The sequence below is a fragment of the Temnothorax nylanderi genome, unplaced genomic scaffold (genome assembly GCF_030848795.1).
Source record: "Temnothorax nylanderi isolate EJ_2023f unplaced genomic scaffold, tnyl_v1.0 TNYL_tig0019_pilon, whole genome shotgun sequence".
Taxonomy (NCBI): Eukaryota; Metazoa; Arthropoda; class Insecta; order Hymenoptera; family Formicidae; genus Temnothorax; species Temnothorax nylanderi.
Genome location: NW_027249081.1, coordinates 48,213 through 65,124, shown reverse-complemented (window position 1 = coordinate 65,124; position 16,912 = coordinate 48,213). Strand labels below are relative to the sequence as shown.

At 30.7% G+C, this 16,912-nt stretch overlaps 1 protein-coding gene across 1 annotated transcript; it reads right to left on the bottom strand.

Annotated features, from left to right (window-relative positions):
- Nucleotides 1–386: 386 nt before the first annotated feature.
- On the bottom strand, nt 387–11,272 carry LOC139768915 (aminopeptidase N-like). Its single transcript, XM_071699565.1, has 15 exons — nt 11,168–11,272; nt 9,386–9,735; nt 8,049–8,350; nt 7,414–7,572; nt 6,735–7,034; nt 5,730–5,913; nt 5,405–5,561; nt 5,237–5,318; nt 4,868–5,051; nt 4,123–4,324; nt 3,552–3,826; nt 3,208–3,407; nt 2,663–2,974; nt 2,341–2,416; nt 387–2,131 (listed from the first exon to the last, which is right to left on the bottom strand). The coding sequence occupies exons 1-15, from the start codon at nt 11,268–11,270 to the stop codon at nt 1,985–1,987; spliced, it is 3,033 nt and encodes a 1,010-aa protein (XP_071555666.1). The 5' UTR covers nt 11,271–11,272; the 3' UTR covers nt 387–1,984.
- Nucleotides 11,273–16,912: the final 5,640 nt, after the last annotated feature.

Sequence of the window (16,912 nt, the reverse complement as noted above, 5' to 3'; positions counted from 1 at the left end):
ATCTGTGATACTTTTGATATGGCTCTTGCATTAGACGCAATATTTCCTAAGAGGGCGTTAGCGTACAGTAAATTTTTATTGAGTATTATTTATTTAACCAGAGAGAAGCCTGAGAATGGACGTGCTCACGTTTTAGAAGGAACCCGTTCACTGGCGCCTCCATGTGCATAAAACGTACACATTAAACTACGTAGCCATGGATATTTCCAGCTGGTAACATATTATATTCAAGATTCTGCTCCATGTTATGTAAATGATTGTTTGATTCTATTCCTTAATTGCTATGTCCACAAAGTATAATTGCGTAACAAAGAATTATAAAAAATAATAATTAAAAATTGGAATAATTTAAGCTTAGAAAGATATTAAAAAATGAGAAAAAATCGTTAAAGATGTATAAATTTTGATATTTATTTAACAAATTTTGTCTTATTGTATGCATGTACATATAAATGAAGTTATAAAATGATATATGAGCACGATTTTTTCTGCAATATGTTCTACATTTACCGGGTATAATTTTTTTGTTATTAAAAATATCTCGGCAAAACTTGGAGAATTATTATAAATAAATTATATGTATACTTTCACTTTAAGATTTATTAATTTGAAATAAAACTTAATCCAGGAAAAATGGATTAGCCTCTAGAGACTATTATCCCCACCGATTTTAATCGACGGCCCTATTTTTTTTGCATGTGTTTTTCTGCTTTACATTTGTATTTATATTTCTTATTTTTAAATTTTTGTTTCATTATTATCCATACAATTATTTCGCGTCAAGCTATACAATTCTTTAATGACGTCTAATTCTATATCTTTAATTATAAATAACATTTCGTACAATTTAATAATATAATATAATATAATATAATATAATATAGTATAATATGTATGTGTATTTATTGTGTTTCCCCACAGGGTTAATATAGTATAATATAATATTCTAATATTATAATATTATAATATTATAACACAGAAGAAGACAGGGCTATCAGGGTCGAACGCAGGTTTTGGTGCGTGATGTCAATCAGTAGATTTATTCATCCAAATACATTAGTCCGAACGTTTCGGCTCCATTCGAGTCCATTATTTTTCTCATCGACTTTACACACTATGTATTATCCGCGCTACTGTTTAGACTGTTGACACGCTTCTCCCTTGAAAGATTGTCATTTCATCGTTGTTTGGCGTGTCGATGAGACTATTGAGTCTCCTCGCGAGTTATTCTGCTTATACACCGTTTTATTTTCCGCGTTGTTCGGCCCTTTGGTGAGTTGCTGAAGTTTCGGTTTTTATTACTTGACTCTAACATAGATAATTTTCAGATATCGATCATTTGGTCGATGTTTCCGACAATTCTAATCGGTAAACTTACCATATGGCATGTGGAACGTGTGACACATTATTGTTATTGCTGAGGATGGCTCGAATGGAGCCGAAACGTTCGGACTAATGTATTTGGATGAATAAATCTACTGATTGACATCACGCACCAAAACCTGCGTTCGACCCTGATAGCCCTGTCTTCTTCTGTGTTTGAATTTTTGAGGGTCTACTATTAATTGATAATATTATAATATTATAATATGATAAAAGAATTAAATTTTGTGTGATAAATGAAATAAATTTTTTAATGTGTATAAACTTATGCTCTGTTGGCGTAATATTTGATATTACTTTTGATATCTACTTTTATAACAAAAATAAAACAACATTGTTTCGAACAATAGCTATTTTAACGGTTGCGGATATTTCGTGCTCTTTTCTTTTTTTAAAAAGATATTGTTATTTCAAATACAAATTCTCTCTCCTGATCCTTTGCTATCCAATGGATCTACAGTAAAATTCTTCAAACTTAGATTGATATCCGCAGGAATATATGTGACCCGAGATTTATTGAGAAGGGATTATTAATTTTATCATCGGCCCACGATTCGACACTAAAGGAGAACCAAATAATTATCTCAATCAGTATCGACCATTATACGGTATTCTTCTGTAACCAATTGTAAATCTTCCCGTAATACTTGTCAAACCAACGTATGTCGGATTCCACTCCTTCTATCGCTTGTTGTATAGTTCGCGTTGAGCCAAATTCATCCAGATGTTCTTTTACAAACTCTACCAGCTAAAAGATAATAACATATAAAAAATAGATACACTAATTTTTTGAAAGAGTAATGAGAACCTTGTGGAAATTAATTACGTACGTGCTTCCTGTTTATCGAATCTATTTGTCGAATTGATTAAAGAGCTTAACATTTGTGTTGTGTTTTCTATTTAAATTTGTTTTAAATCACTTAAAAAATATATTCATACTATTATTTTTCAACTTACGTCTTTCAATTCGTATCTTGTACTTATTCCCTTTGTTGCTGCCTTTGCGACTTCATTGAAAAATGACGTCCCAAGACTAGATATAATAAAAGATTTATATTATATCAAACTTTCATAGTAAAATTTAATTCGATCTAAGACAAAGATTCATAGCAATAAAAATTATAATAATAGAAATTTGTGATATTTCCTAGCAAGATTAATTTCTGACGAAACTAATGATGTTCTCTATTTCTAGGAAAGCTTTCTGTAATAGAAACATATGAATGTAAGATATACAAACATATGAATATAAGAATAAAGGATTGACGCTAAAGCTTACTATTTCTTGAGATGTTCCCATTTATCTCTAAAGTAATTAAACGTGAGTGACTGCCCGACAACATTGTTAGCTATAAATCGGAAAACTATGGTGGCATCTTGCTTCCTGATTCCCGAATTTTCCGTAAAGGCCCAATCTAAAAGTTGATTTAACAGCCATATCTCTCTTGTGCAGGCTAATGCCTTCAAGAGTAGATTCTTCTCCGATCCTACGTTGGTTCCTCGGTATCGCTGCCAAATAAATTCCCATTCGCTTTGTCCACCCACTCGAACAGCCGTGCAATAAACCACGCTCCTCAAGTTCGGCGAAATTCTAAATACAAAATTTGTAATGGCTACAAAAATATGTGTAAATAGCTTTATCAATTATTCTAAAGCTAACGAATAATTTATAGTGTTACGATTAATATGCAGTTTAACGCCAACAGAGCGAATGGAACAACGTCATCGTTGCGATCTTGTGCATCGAAAAATGCAATAATGTGTCAATAAATAATCCAGTTTTAAATAATACATAATACAATATGATATGACATTTCTACTTACGGATTATTAACATCCGGATCAGGATTGTTACGCCAATACCTGAATTGTTGCACGGCATTCATAACACAATCCTCATGGTCGAAGTTACATGCCCAAGTTAGAACATCAATTCGTGTCAAAATTGTCAGCTGAGAATCTGTTATTTCGTCAGTGAAACCGACTTGCTTGTATACATTATCGAGTAGTTTTAATACAAATAACTAAAAAAATATTGAAAGTTAAAATAATAAGTATTATTTATGTTTTATGCTAACACTATGGAACATCTAATTAAATAATTATTGATATTTTTCATAAATATCTATATAACTATTAACTAATACTCTAGTTTGATAAATACATACACTGAATTCGTCATGACTTTGTGTTTTGATTAACATATCTTTTAAGAAGTCTATGCCTCTGAAAGCTGCTCTCCAAGGAAAATACTCGATTTCGCGGACCAAGTAAGATATAACATCGAAAGCGATATTGTAGTCGAGCTTGCCAGCTCTAGCCAAGTTAAGAGCGTCGTCGATCAATTGCGCTCGGTTATTCGCCGAGATACGTGTGAAATTTTGTTTCAATTGTCTAATTATCATTTGCCAGTTTGTTCTGTCATAATTCACTCTATAGTACGCTGTTATATAAGCATAATATACATATATCATCTAACGTCGCATTTATATTTTTATAATATCGAACCAATAAATTTATCATCTTCTAAAACTTTTTAGTATCTTTCCTTCTAGAAATTTGAACAATTTCCTTTATATATTTCGATATTTACAATGTTTTTTAGTTTACAATTAATATTCTTTGATGAAACTAGAGATAAATATTAATAAATTTTGCATTATAAGAATAATTTTTTAAATTTTTACTACAAAGAAATATAATTCTTTTATCGTGAATACTGTATCAGGATATAATTACCAGTTTCTTGCACATTGAATATTATCCATTCAAGTGGGCTTACACGGAAATCGTTAAGGATAATCGAGCGTTCCGCTTTTATCCATTCCGTAGGTTGAGTGTTATTAAAGTTTAATTGCTTTTCCCATGTATAAGTGATAGGTATCCACCATAATGATTCAGATGTGATCGTTGTGTCGTTATTGTCAAGCAGAAAACGTTCCTGCGAAAAATAGACGGCGCGTACAATGCTATTATAAATCTCTTAAAACCTAGATAATTCGTTAATTAAATAGTTGCCCGTAACAGCATTATAATGTAACATTATATATTTCATAATCTTCTTTTGTGACGAAACAAAGTATTTTACATGTAATAGAAAGATTATCTCAAGTATTTACATGCAATAGAAAGATTATTTCAAAGACTCATCTCCGCGCCTTTAATTTTATTATTCACCGTATTATATGTTACTGCAGACTTTTATTCATTTAATTTATTATTTCCTTTAAATTGGTTGAGGAAGACGCTATGGAGTTCGAAATGTCCCTACGTTATTATGTATTCATGAGAGATTAAACTGTTTATTATTTTTGACATCTCTTGAATTGCTCGTTATTGGCATCTTAAATTCATTATTTAATAGAAAGATTATCAAGTAGAGAATGACTGTACAAGTCAGCCACATTGGCTTTTACTTGTTAAATGGTCATTTAATAAATCGCACTTTATTGAATTATTATTTAATTTCTGATTATTAAAATACCTGTGTCAGCATAATAATACTGTCGTTGTAGGTTCGTGAGACAGTAACTACAGGAAAGCCGGTTTGCAATGTCCAAGTATCCATTATTTCTTTAATAGTTACGTTTGGATGAAGTACCTTATCTTTGTGAGCTTGCTTGGTCAAAGCGTACCACAAATCATTTTGTTCAGCATTTTGATAAGCTCTATTTGATAGAAATATCGTCAATTATTGTCGCATTATACAAAACTTTATTTATAAAATCTTATTTATATTTATAATATCGCAAAAATATTATTGTTAATAATTATTGATTTTAAATCGTTTTATATATAAATGAGCAAAAGTTTACTAAATAATCTTTACTTATTTACTTATTACTTCACTTACTTTTCATTCAAATAATTAATCAGACCCTTCTTGAAAACATTTGTTGTGAGAAAATGCGCCATCATTCTTATTATGGTAGCACCTGAGCAATTTTAGTATTCATGCAGTTACATTAGATTTCTTTAGAATCGTCATAATTCACTAATTAAATTTTAAATTGTTAAGTACCTTTTCCATAAGAAATCCTATCAAAGATTTCATTGATTTCATCCGGATGACCGATTTCAATAGATATGGGGTGGGAAGATTTCAAAGCATCTAAACTAAATGCATCTTGAAGTTCGTCAACGACGAATTGGTCCAGCATTCTCCACGTCGGTTCCAGCTGTATGTTTCAAGAATATGACAAATTTACATTACAATATAATATATATAAAATATATTCAAAACATTCAAACATTTTCTAAGTCATATTTCTCAAATTGCCGAATTGCCAACGCAACAATTTTGACAATGCGTGCGATATGTAACCCTGGGTCAATAAACGGCTTACTGCATTCACGCCGATATATTCCATATAAGTGGCGAAACCCTCATTCAACCAAATATCCGTCCACCAACTTGGAGTCACTAAGTCTCCAAACCATTGATGACTGATCTCATGTGATACAACGGTAGCTACACGCTGCTTGCTAGCACTGGTCGATATGCCTTCCTGATACAACATATCTGTCTCTCTAAATAGACAAAATAGCATAGTATTTCCGTATCTCATACAATTATTAGCGTATTTCGCGTATATTTATGAAGTTATAATAATTTTGTAAATTATAATGATAGAAGAATTAACTATTTCCAGAAGAATTTTATATAAACTGCTTCTGATATTCCAAATACTACAGTTTTAATAATCTCGTAAATTATCTTAAAATATAATTATTTGTATATATTAACGATAAAGATTTAATCTCTTTTCAAGCACAAATCAAGTCATGTAGTAACAAAATAGATTGGTTTAATAAAATTGTTTTAACGTTTGTAGATTAATCATGAGTGAAAATATTGTATATATGACTCAATGGTTACTCCAATATCATAAATCTACTTCCGATGAAACTTCCACCCTCATGATATCAAATAAATATTAAATAAATTATTAATATATTAAATAAATAAATTAAATAAATGTTTCCACGGCCAACGAAATTGTAATACTTCTTATAAAAAAATATCAATTTATCGGAAGAAATGACGGAAATATTATTTATTAGCTACATACTTTTCGAGTATATATATACTTAAGCGCGTTTTTGTTAGTAAAGTAATAACACACTATTTTATATAATACAAATAATTATATATAAGTATGTAGAATATAGAAGAATGACTGTATTATAAAACAGAATAATTTCTGTATGCATCGCAACGCGTTTCGAAATTCATTCGATGATATTTACGATATTGCAAAATGGGATTAATGTTCTCTTATTTCATACAATAATGAAACAAAAATGTAATTATTAATCGTCAGTGTGCACATGACACATGACATCCTTACCTAAATGTTAACAATCCCCAATTTTCCATGGCGCCGGCGGCGAAATCAGGTAGCGCGACCATATCCATCTTTGGTAAAGGGAATTTGATTTTGAAATAGTCCTCGAAGTATCTGAGTACATTCGGTCCAATATTCAAGCTATATTGTGCTTGATCAATGACATTGTGACGCGCCCAAACTCTAAAGTTTCTATCTTCTGATTCCCGTACATCAAAGTCAGAAACTACGAAGGCTACCAAGTACGTAGACATCCGTACCGAACGCTTGTAATGATCCCACACGTATGTGTTTAAACCGGGCCTGATTATAAAAAAAATAAGAAAGAAAATGTTCCTTAAAATTCTGCAATACTTACTTAAATAATTTGTCCTAAAAGTCGATATTTTAAGAGAAAAATCCACGTTAATTATGTTATAAATTATTTTTCCTCAACTCTTTTTTATTTACACAGTACAAACAATATTTTTAAATTTATGAATTTTGCCAGTGCCAAATTGCAACAGTGTGATATACAATATTAGGTTTTTTACCAACTTTATGAAGTATTCCAATGACTATCACTTTAATTGCGTCAAGTTTTACGTTTACTGCAAATTATTCCAAGATATTCCAAAGATACGAATCAAATTCATGAAACGACGCAAACACGTTAATGCGAAAATATGACACAGTTACTCACACTGGCGTCGGTTTCCCTATTCGGGGCATATTCGAAATGGATGTCATGTTCCTGGGACGCGCTATGTTAATTTGGAATTTGGCTTTCAAAGCCGGTTCGTCGAAACATGGAAAAGCACGGCGCGCATCTGTTGGTTCAAACTGAGTCGTAGCAATCCATCTATAATACAGAAATCCGATATCTTTAGCAAACAATCGACAGGAGTCCTCGTTTGAATCTGTACATAAGTCAAGCACACACTCGCAATAAGACTATTCAAATAATCACTCACTTTACTCTCTAATCAAAACACTTTGCGATAAGTCCAAGTATAAGATAATGTTAAAAATTAAGAGATTTAGCGAAATAATTTTAATAACTTCTTCCCTCTCCCTTTCTCTTCAGGAAATAAATTTAAATTTGTCTTTCGACGTTAAAATTTATCTATGCTGTGCTTTTTTTATCTAATTAAATGTTCTGTAGATTAAAGTTTCAGGTTTTAGATTTTAGATGAGCAATTGATTGAACAATCAATATAACAGCTTTATATCAGAATACGCTTGTGTTAAATAGTACATTTAATTAAGTCAGTTGAAGCATAAAGAAGCAACTCTCAATTTACATCAGCCACGAAGTTTCATTGCAACATCGTTTACCTCGTCTGATTGCCGACCATATACGAGCTCCTGTAGAAACCGTGCAGATTGTCATTCAAATAGCCAATGAATTTGAGATGCACGACGTATTGATTGCCTTTTTTCAACGTGTTCGATGTTTTAATCACGTGAAATTGCTTGTCGGTGTCGTTTTTTTGCTCCGCAATCTTGATTACGGTCTTGTTATTCTTGTTATTAGCCGAGTACTCGCCGATATTCGTAAAGTTTTCATCGATCTTTATACAAAAGGCATGCAGCGTAACATTGTTCGTATCCTCTGTCACGTTTACTAAAATTTTGACCTAGACAAATCGATAATATTTCTATTTTTATAAGAAGCAGTGTTTATAAAAGAAATTAATATACGTTTAATTTTCTTTAAGTGCCGCGAAATTGTATTTTTAATTATGCATGATGTTCCTACTTATCTCATTGTAGGATCCGCAGATATTTCAGAATTTTATATAGAATTTTATAAAAATGTATAATTTTTTAACACAACCATAACAGTAAAATTTTATTTAATCTAGGAGTACACATTTAAATGTTTTTCTTCAATAGCAATTCGAAAAATCGTCGCAAATCAGAACACTCGACAATTCGTAGAAAAGTAACAAGAACGAAAACAAATTTTAAATTATAACCGGGAGTATCAGAGGAACGCATATGTTCTATTTTTCCAGTACATGAATGTTAACGATTGTATCAATTACTATACATATGTCTGTTCGTGATGGCAATAACAACGTATATATGTATATAGAATTGAGAATTAAGTAAGTTAGAAAAACATTATGCTTTCAATTGCTATTGAAAAGTGATTATTTCATGATGCAATCAAATTGGTTTGTCTATAAATAATTGTAAGAAGTCACTCATAATGTAAAAAAAAAATATATATATTTTTGGCAAGTGCTTAACACTGCTGACTTCTTCACAATTATACATAAATAAATCAGCTTGATTGCATTATGAATGACTACTTTTCAGTGACAATTGAAAGCATAATGTTTTTCTAAGGACAGTCAATGCAAACAAAAAATATTTTTTGTATATCTCTACACATAGATAGCTGTAATAAAACAATAAGTTATAATGACATAATCTATAATTAAAAAATATAACTCTACAAATTTTAAAAATTATATTTAAGATAGATCGAATATATTAAAATGCGACACTCTCAATCAATCCATGCAATCTATTTAAAATTATTTTTCTTTTAAAAAAATATATGAAAATATATATTTGTTAGAATGTGTTTGCAGGTACATTTATAAACAGAATACTATTAATTTGTTCGTTACAAAAAATATCACTGAATTATAAAGCATTACCTCGCCATGAAAAGTGAAGTTGCCCTCCCATATGAAAGGTGTCAGCCATAATTCGTACAAATCGGGTACGACAGCTTTCGATAATTTGACATAATTTTTCTTTATCGATATCGAAAAATTTAAGAACGAATCACCATCAGATGCCTGAATTTGTTTCTCCTCGCGACAAGGTGCAAAATAATACACCAACAAACCCACGCCAACCAAGTTGATTAGAAAGAAAATGCCCAAGAAAAAAGTGCCACATGTCGAAATCGTATAGCCACTTTTGCGTTCAAACACGGTTGTGTGCGCATTCATTATTGTCAGAGCTTCGACAACGATGGAACGAGACTGAGTCATACGTGAACCTAAAAAAAGATATGCATGCGCGCTTTTCAGTTTTATCGCTCCTTCAGCATACTAATTGTTTCTTAGCGTAATTATGGATGAATTAACATTATTTTTCATTATCTACGCCATTGCACATCGTCAAACTATTTGATACTTATGTTACAGCATAGTGTCTTTATATTCATTGTTATGTAACTGTGTTAATAATTCTAATGATTTTAATAATATAATGTAACAATGTCATCTCTTTAATATTTACTTTCTTTTAAAATCTTATTTTGTAATGTTGTTTTTTATTGCCATACTGAATGTTAAATATTAAAAAATCTAATAAAAAATAAAATTTTCAAAATAATAAAAAGAAAACGTCCCTAAGTCAAAGGTTCTATTACTAAAATCAAGATTGATGCCGCGATATATAAAATATGTACATAAAATAGATTAACGTAGTACTTTGTTTCTTGTATAGAAATTGCAAGTAACGTTATCATAAATGTTACCGCAGCAGGAGAAGGTCACACGCGCTGATGATTATATGTTTAGTTTGTTTACGTAAAGGTGAAAAATATATGGAAGTTTGCAAAAGCGATAATAACGGTTACTTTAAATGTATATAAAGAAAGATATACATGCATGTGTATATCTATTATTAATTATTTTAACAATAAGATATGAATAGAAAGAGAGAAAAGTAAAGAAAAAGAAAGTATTTAAATATAGACACAGTATTTTTTTACAATAAAATAGTATGAAAAAGTCAGTCGAAACATTTACAGAGGTCGAAACATTTACACGATATATCGCGTAATTGTTGTTGAAATGATATGTCTAATGATACCTTCTTGCCTAATGACGCAAAAAGGGGACATATTCGTTTAAACTTTTATTATTTTTTACTCGTTTCTTTCAAATGCAAAATATATTTTAACTATTTACAAAAGACGTTTTTCTAAAGTGTTACACAAATATCTATATAAAAAAGTATTTTTTTTTTCAATATCCATTTAATATTAAATTAATACAAACGAAAGGACGCGCGGAATTTTTCAAATACAAATATCCGTTTTACAAGTAATGCTAAATACTTTAGTAATAACTACCAAATAATTTGATAATTACCAAAGTATTTGTTAACTATAACTAAAGGCAATATTTGGTAATATTTATCATATAATGTGGTAAATATTACTAACAATATGATTTATTTTATGTAACGAAATTGTTTGGTGATATGTACCACATAAATTGCTAATAATCACCAAGCCTTGCTATATAAAACTCACATTAATAAAATTAATATTTTACATAAAAATTTATTAATAATTATTTAATCAATGAGCATCTTATAATTAATCATAATTTTTATATAAAGCAAGAAATTGAAGATTGTAATGATGGTATATTCGATATCTTAAATTAAATTAAATAAAAAGATAATTGCAACGTTACTTGGATCACCGTTGATAGCTGCAATACTAATATTACACCGTATAGGTATTGTTGTCACAAACATTGCGTAAACATGAATCGTAGCTCCGTCTAGGATTAGCATAGCTCTTATTTGTATACCTTAGGAAATTTGTATACCTGCAAAAAATTAAAATTCGTAGACTAGAAGTGTGAGAAATTAAAATGTATAAGTACCCTAGAAGTGCGAAAAATTAAAGTTTATACCTTAAGTGTGGGAAAAATTAAAACTTGTAGGCTAGAAGTGTGAGAAACTAAAATGTATACCTCAGAAGTGCGAAAATTTAAAGTTTATACCTTAAATTTGTAAAAAATTAAAATTTGATTAATATTTCATCCGGTAAAAACAGATCAACCTAATAGAGGCCCTCCACCACCCCCGCCGACTTTAACCGGCGTCCTCTTTTCTTTGGATGTGTGCTTTTTTTATTATTTATTATTTTTTTATCATAGAAATTACAATATATAACAATGTATAACTTTACAATTTATTTATCACAATTTACAATTTATTTTACATTAAAAAATAGAAAATATACAAAATTATTATACATTTATATAAAATACAATAAATTTAAATATAATATGTTACAAAGAAATTCGAGATATTTATATACTTACATTTATATTACAAATACATACATTTTAGATATTTTACTAATGCCAGATTACACGAAGGCGTTCGAAATTATAATATCAAAATTCACTACTTTTAAATCAGGAATTTGATTAATGCAAAAACTGCAAAAAATAAAAAATCAACTTTTTATTACTAAATGTTCTCATTATAGAAAAAAATCCGAAAAATTTCGTGGTTCAAGTCAACGATCAAATAAGAAATAACTAGACCACCGATTTTATCAGAGCAAAGTCCCCCCGCTGATGATACGCTTGTCAGTTGCTGACGTAGAGAAGAACGACTCTCAAGATGGAAAGTGAGCTGACAATACCTTGATTTGTCGAGTCCCGTGAAATCAAAAGATCGAGAAAGAAAGTTTAATAATAACCCGTTGAACGTCAAAAGCCCCGCTGCAGGAAGGAATGAATCCCAGATCTTCCGGATTCCCTCCGATAGCGGTCATTTCAGCAACGAGTTAACGACAGTCGTTTTTCAAATCATTGCATCCTGCCCGTATAATTACACTTGAAATATTCTTTCATTATTAAGGTGTATTTCTTTCTTATAATTAAAATACATATCCATTACGATATATATTTCTCTTATTAAAAAAAATATATGAATAGAATAACTGATATCGAGGAATAGTTACAAACGAGTATATTTAATAACAAAATGCATGAAATATATGCATTTCATAATTAATATTGATATTCTGGTAAAATCTTTAGAAATGGCTTTCTATGAGAAAAAATTGAAAAATAAAATATAGTCGTTGTAACTACATTATATCATAAAATGTAGCGTGATTGTATCCTGCTACATTTTTTCTTTTTTTTTCTTTTTAATGTATTCTTTATTTCTTTTCGTCTCTCTCTTTTTTATTCTTTTTCCTTTTTTCTCTTTTTCTTTTTTCTTTCTATTTTATAAACAGTTATTTTATCCATATCTACTTTAATGTCTTTTCATCAGCAAGACAGAAGCATGATTGATATTAGCGTTAATGGAAGAACATTTTATATATTGAGAAGAATAGAATCTTCTCTTATAATTCTAATTAATTTCGCGAATCGATGTCGCGTATTCGTGCCGAAACCACTGCTTCCGAGGATCCGAGATATAAGAAAACCAGAGATTAATTCTGGTTCCGCAACAGGGGTCTTCGATTTTCAACGGGGCAACGAACTAATAACCTTCCATGTTAAAAATCGTTACGACTCCCCGCCGGTACGAACGTATTTCTTAACGTTCACCTGACGCGAGGGACAGCGAAAAAGGCCGAAATAACGATCGTATCCAAGCACGGAAATGCGGTATATAACATCGTAAAGTATCGAATATTTAATAAAATCAGAGTAAAATTTACAAACAAATTTTTCAGAATATATAATTTTCCGTCTTGCGTATTCCAATTAATAACGAATTACGATAATTAAAATTACAAAATTAAGATTACATTTTTCAAAATTATTACGAATTTCGTATCTCATAATTTTAAAAAATATAATCGTAATTTTATAATTTTAATTTTCAGGTCAGATATCAAATTTTGCAAGCAAGAAGCTATTATTTGAGCGTTAATTCGAACCTTCACATTTATGTAAAATTTATAATAATTAACGATAATTTTTAAAATGCGAAATTCTATAGATAAGAATAAACACCGTGTTATTATCTTAATCGTCTTCTGTCGATTTCGTATAATATATCCGGCATTAGTATCATACAATTTCAAATTTATTACAATTTTCCTTATAATTCCTTATTACAATAATTTTCTTATAAATAATATTACATATAATTAAGTAATATGATATAATACTTTTAATATACTCTTTATAGAATTACATATTATGTAATAAATTTAAGATTTATTACATAATATAAATGGTAATATAATAATTAAATAATATTATATAATATTACCTACTTAGCTATAACATATTTGAAATTTACTAAAATTTAATTTATTACATTATCTATATATATAAGTAACAGTACGAGTTACAATCCCTCCGTTGTTCCTACTTACCCGAAGTAATATCTCTATGCATGTATTCCCTGCCTATCCATATTTCTATATGTTCATATTCCTACCTAATATTTCATATTCCTACCATATTTCTATTTACCTAACGCGTTATTCCTGCCTACCCGAATTTATTAGTTTATTTAGTTTTATTATTATTAGTTTATTTAAATTATCAATATTAATTAGTCGCGACCACGATTACCCAAAATTAAGGAAGTAAAGATTTTAAAAGGGAGTTTAAAAGATTTTAAGTTCGCGATTAATTGAGATTAAGCTGGAGACGTCACTTTCCCGTCTCCGATTACGCGTACACATGTGCAAAAAATATTACCCTACCTGTATGCACATTATACACTAAATTGGTGGTGTTCAACACCAACCTACCTTGTGTAGATCTTCTCTCCTTTGACTAGTTTGACCATTTCATGGCCAAATCCATTCTGGCAAAGCCAGAGACAAGAAGAAGGAATACTCCTTCTGTTGCTGCCTGATCATAGACGGCAGATGAGCGTAATGATTTTACGCTTTTTTCCATGCACGATGCGCGAAACACGACCGCGTCGCGAAGGGCCATTTGTAACAAAATCTACTTATTATCGTATATACTATCATTTACGCAAGTGATTATTTTCTCGATTAAAAGAACAAAAAAGATTTTAATTAGTTAGGAGCTGTTAATTGGGAAAAAAAACCTTTTAATCAACTGCGTATAATCCGAATAAATTCGACTACATTTTACGAATAATAGAAACTTGAATTTAAATCTGATATAAGCATGCAGGACTTAAATAATAAAAATGCAAAATGTAAATGAATAACAATATTGACTAACGCGAACTGAAAAAATCTAAGGCCCATTTTTTTCGATATCGTTTCGCATATCGAGTCTCACCTCAAAAGGGTGAAAAATAAAGAATTAATGACGTGAGATCCGAGAGAAATAATCAAGTTCCCGCACAATATTGAGCTAATGTGAATACTTTGTGCACTCGAGCAAACAATTTGAATTTTGATAGCTACATCTTATTACGATAATTATACTACTAAAAATCAAGTATTTATAACGCGAAATTAAGTAATCAAGTTTAAAATAATTATTACTAAAAATTTTCTATTTCGCGAAACATTATTTATTAGATCTTTAGATCTCACGTCATATCGCTTTAACTAGTATAAAAACCAGTTATCAATACATATGAATAGACTGTGAAAGCTTAGGCTAAAATTGGTGCGTTATAGGAACAAATAATTTTAAATAATGATCTTGAATACACACAATTTTTTTAAATAGATTACGTAAAAAATATATTAAATAGATTGTATATACATAACAATAAATGATTAAAATAATGTAAGGTACTTTTTATCTTCAATCGTGATATATGCAGGCTAAAAGCATCTCTAAGTGTATATATTGCATTCTTGCACCAATTTATGTAACACTTAATCCTGAAAGATATTTGGGATGGAATTTACGAGATGACAGAATGTACGATAAATCAATTTATGTGATTTATCCAGGATTAAATGTTAAATCCTAATCTGACCCAGTCACTCTATTTTAAGGCAACGAATCTATGAAACGTAATATATGTAATAATTTATTGTAATAACACTAATAACTTGACATAGTTCTCTGCAATATATTTGACGTAATTGTCATAAATCCGTTACCTTAATCATAAAATTTTAATCATCACTCACCGACCGACGCGCAACAACGGAGTTATTCTGCAACGTCGCTACGATGATTCTGTAACAAACAAATATAAAATCCGAATTAAAGCAGGGGACAAAAGAGAGAGACGGTCAATATTTCAAAAAATAATTACTAAACACTAAATTTTATATTATTGTTTATTAAGCAAATTTAATGAAATAATCTTGTAATTTCTTAAGAATACTCTATCCATTGAACATAAGCTTCTATAGAATTTCTCAAATAAAACTCTTTTTCTCTAGCTTTTATTTTCTGAATAACTATCCGGTTGAAAAGTAAATGACCCATCCGTATAAGATATATAATATATATGTATATGTATAAATAAATTATATTTACCACATGTTGCTCCGCCAGCGCCTGATGCCTCTCCTAGGCCTCCACCTCCTCTCAGGCTGCTCGGGATGTCAGCTACTGTTCCCTCGGTGCGAAGATACTCCTTCCCGCGCGGATATTTTCTGTAACGTATAAATAATCGAATCGATTAAATAATTGTTACGCGCATCGAACATCTTATATTCGTTATTCAATTTAATACTTTTTTAAATTACTATTTCGAAAAAGTACTTTATGTTAGAATCAACTTTAATCAAACTTTTCAAATTATTTCTTGTAATACTAATTTAATTTCCGAATCACGGTTTAATAAAATAAAGCAACTGAAGGTTAAACGAAAAAAGGGATTATCTTTACAAAAAATAAAAAGTAACACTTACCAGAAACGTTGGTACGCTGATGCCCGATGCCTCTCCTAGGCCTCCTCCTCCTCCTCTCAGGTTGACCTCTCGGGTTGTCAGCTCCCTCGACGTCCCGACACAAATCCACCGACGCCACTTTACACGACACTCTCGTTAATTATACGCGAGACTCTATACACGCGTATTTCAAACGATCAATTGAAATCAAACGGATCGCGCAAAGGTACGCGATGCGATCCAAGTTCGGCACTCCCGTCGCGTGCCGCTTCGATTCCCACGAGCGAATAGATCGATCACGCCAAGTACGTGTCCGCTTAACCAAGTATTCGTCACCCGATATTCGAGTCACTGAATCCCGCGCGAATCACTGAACGTAAGCGTTATGCTTGCGCGGGAGGTAACTGCATATTGTCCGCGACGAATGGTCGAGGGATCCTAACGTTATACGACGCGACGCACGGAACGATTTTGCACTGTCTGCCGCGATGAGTTTTTCTCTCGCACGGTGATTTTCACGTGAACAAAGCGCATCGCGTACAAAACGCAACACCGAGGCCGCGTGTCACTCGACTGATATCATTTGCCGAAATATTCTAACACAGATTTATCCTGCAAACCTGAAGGAGTCTTCGACACCGATTCGTACCGCGTTCTGGTC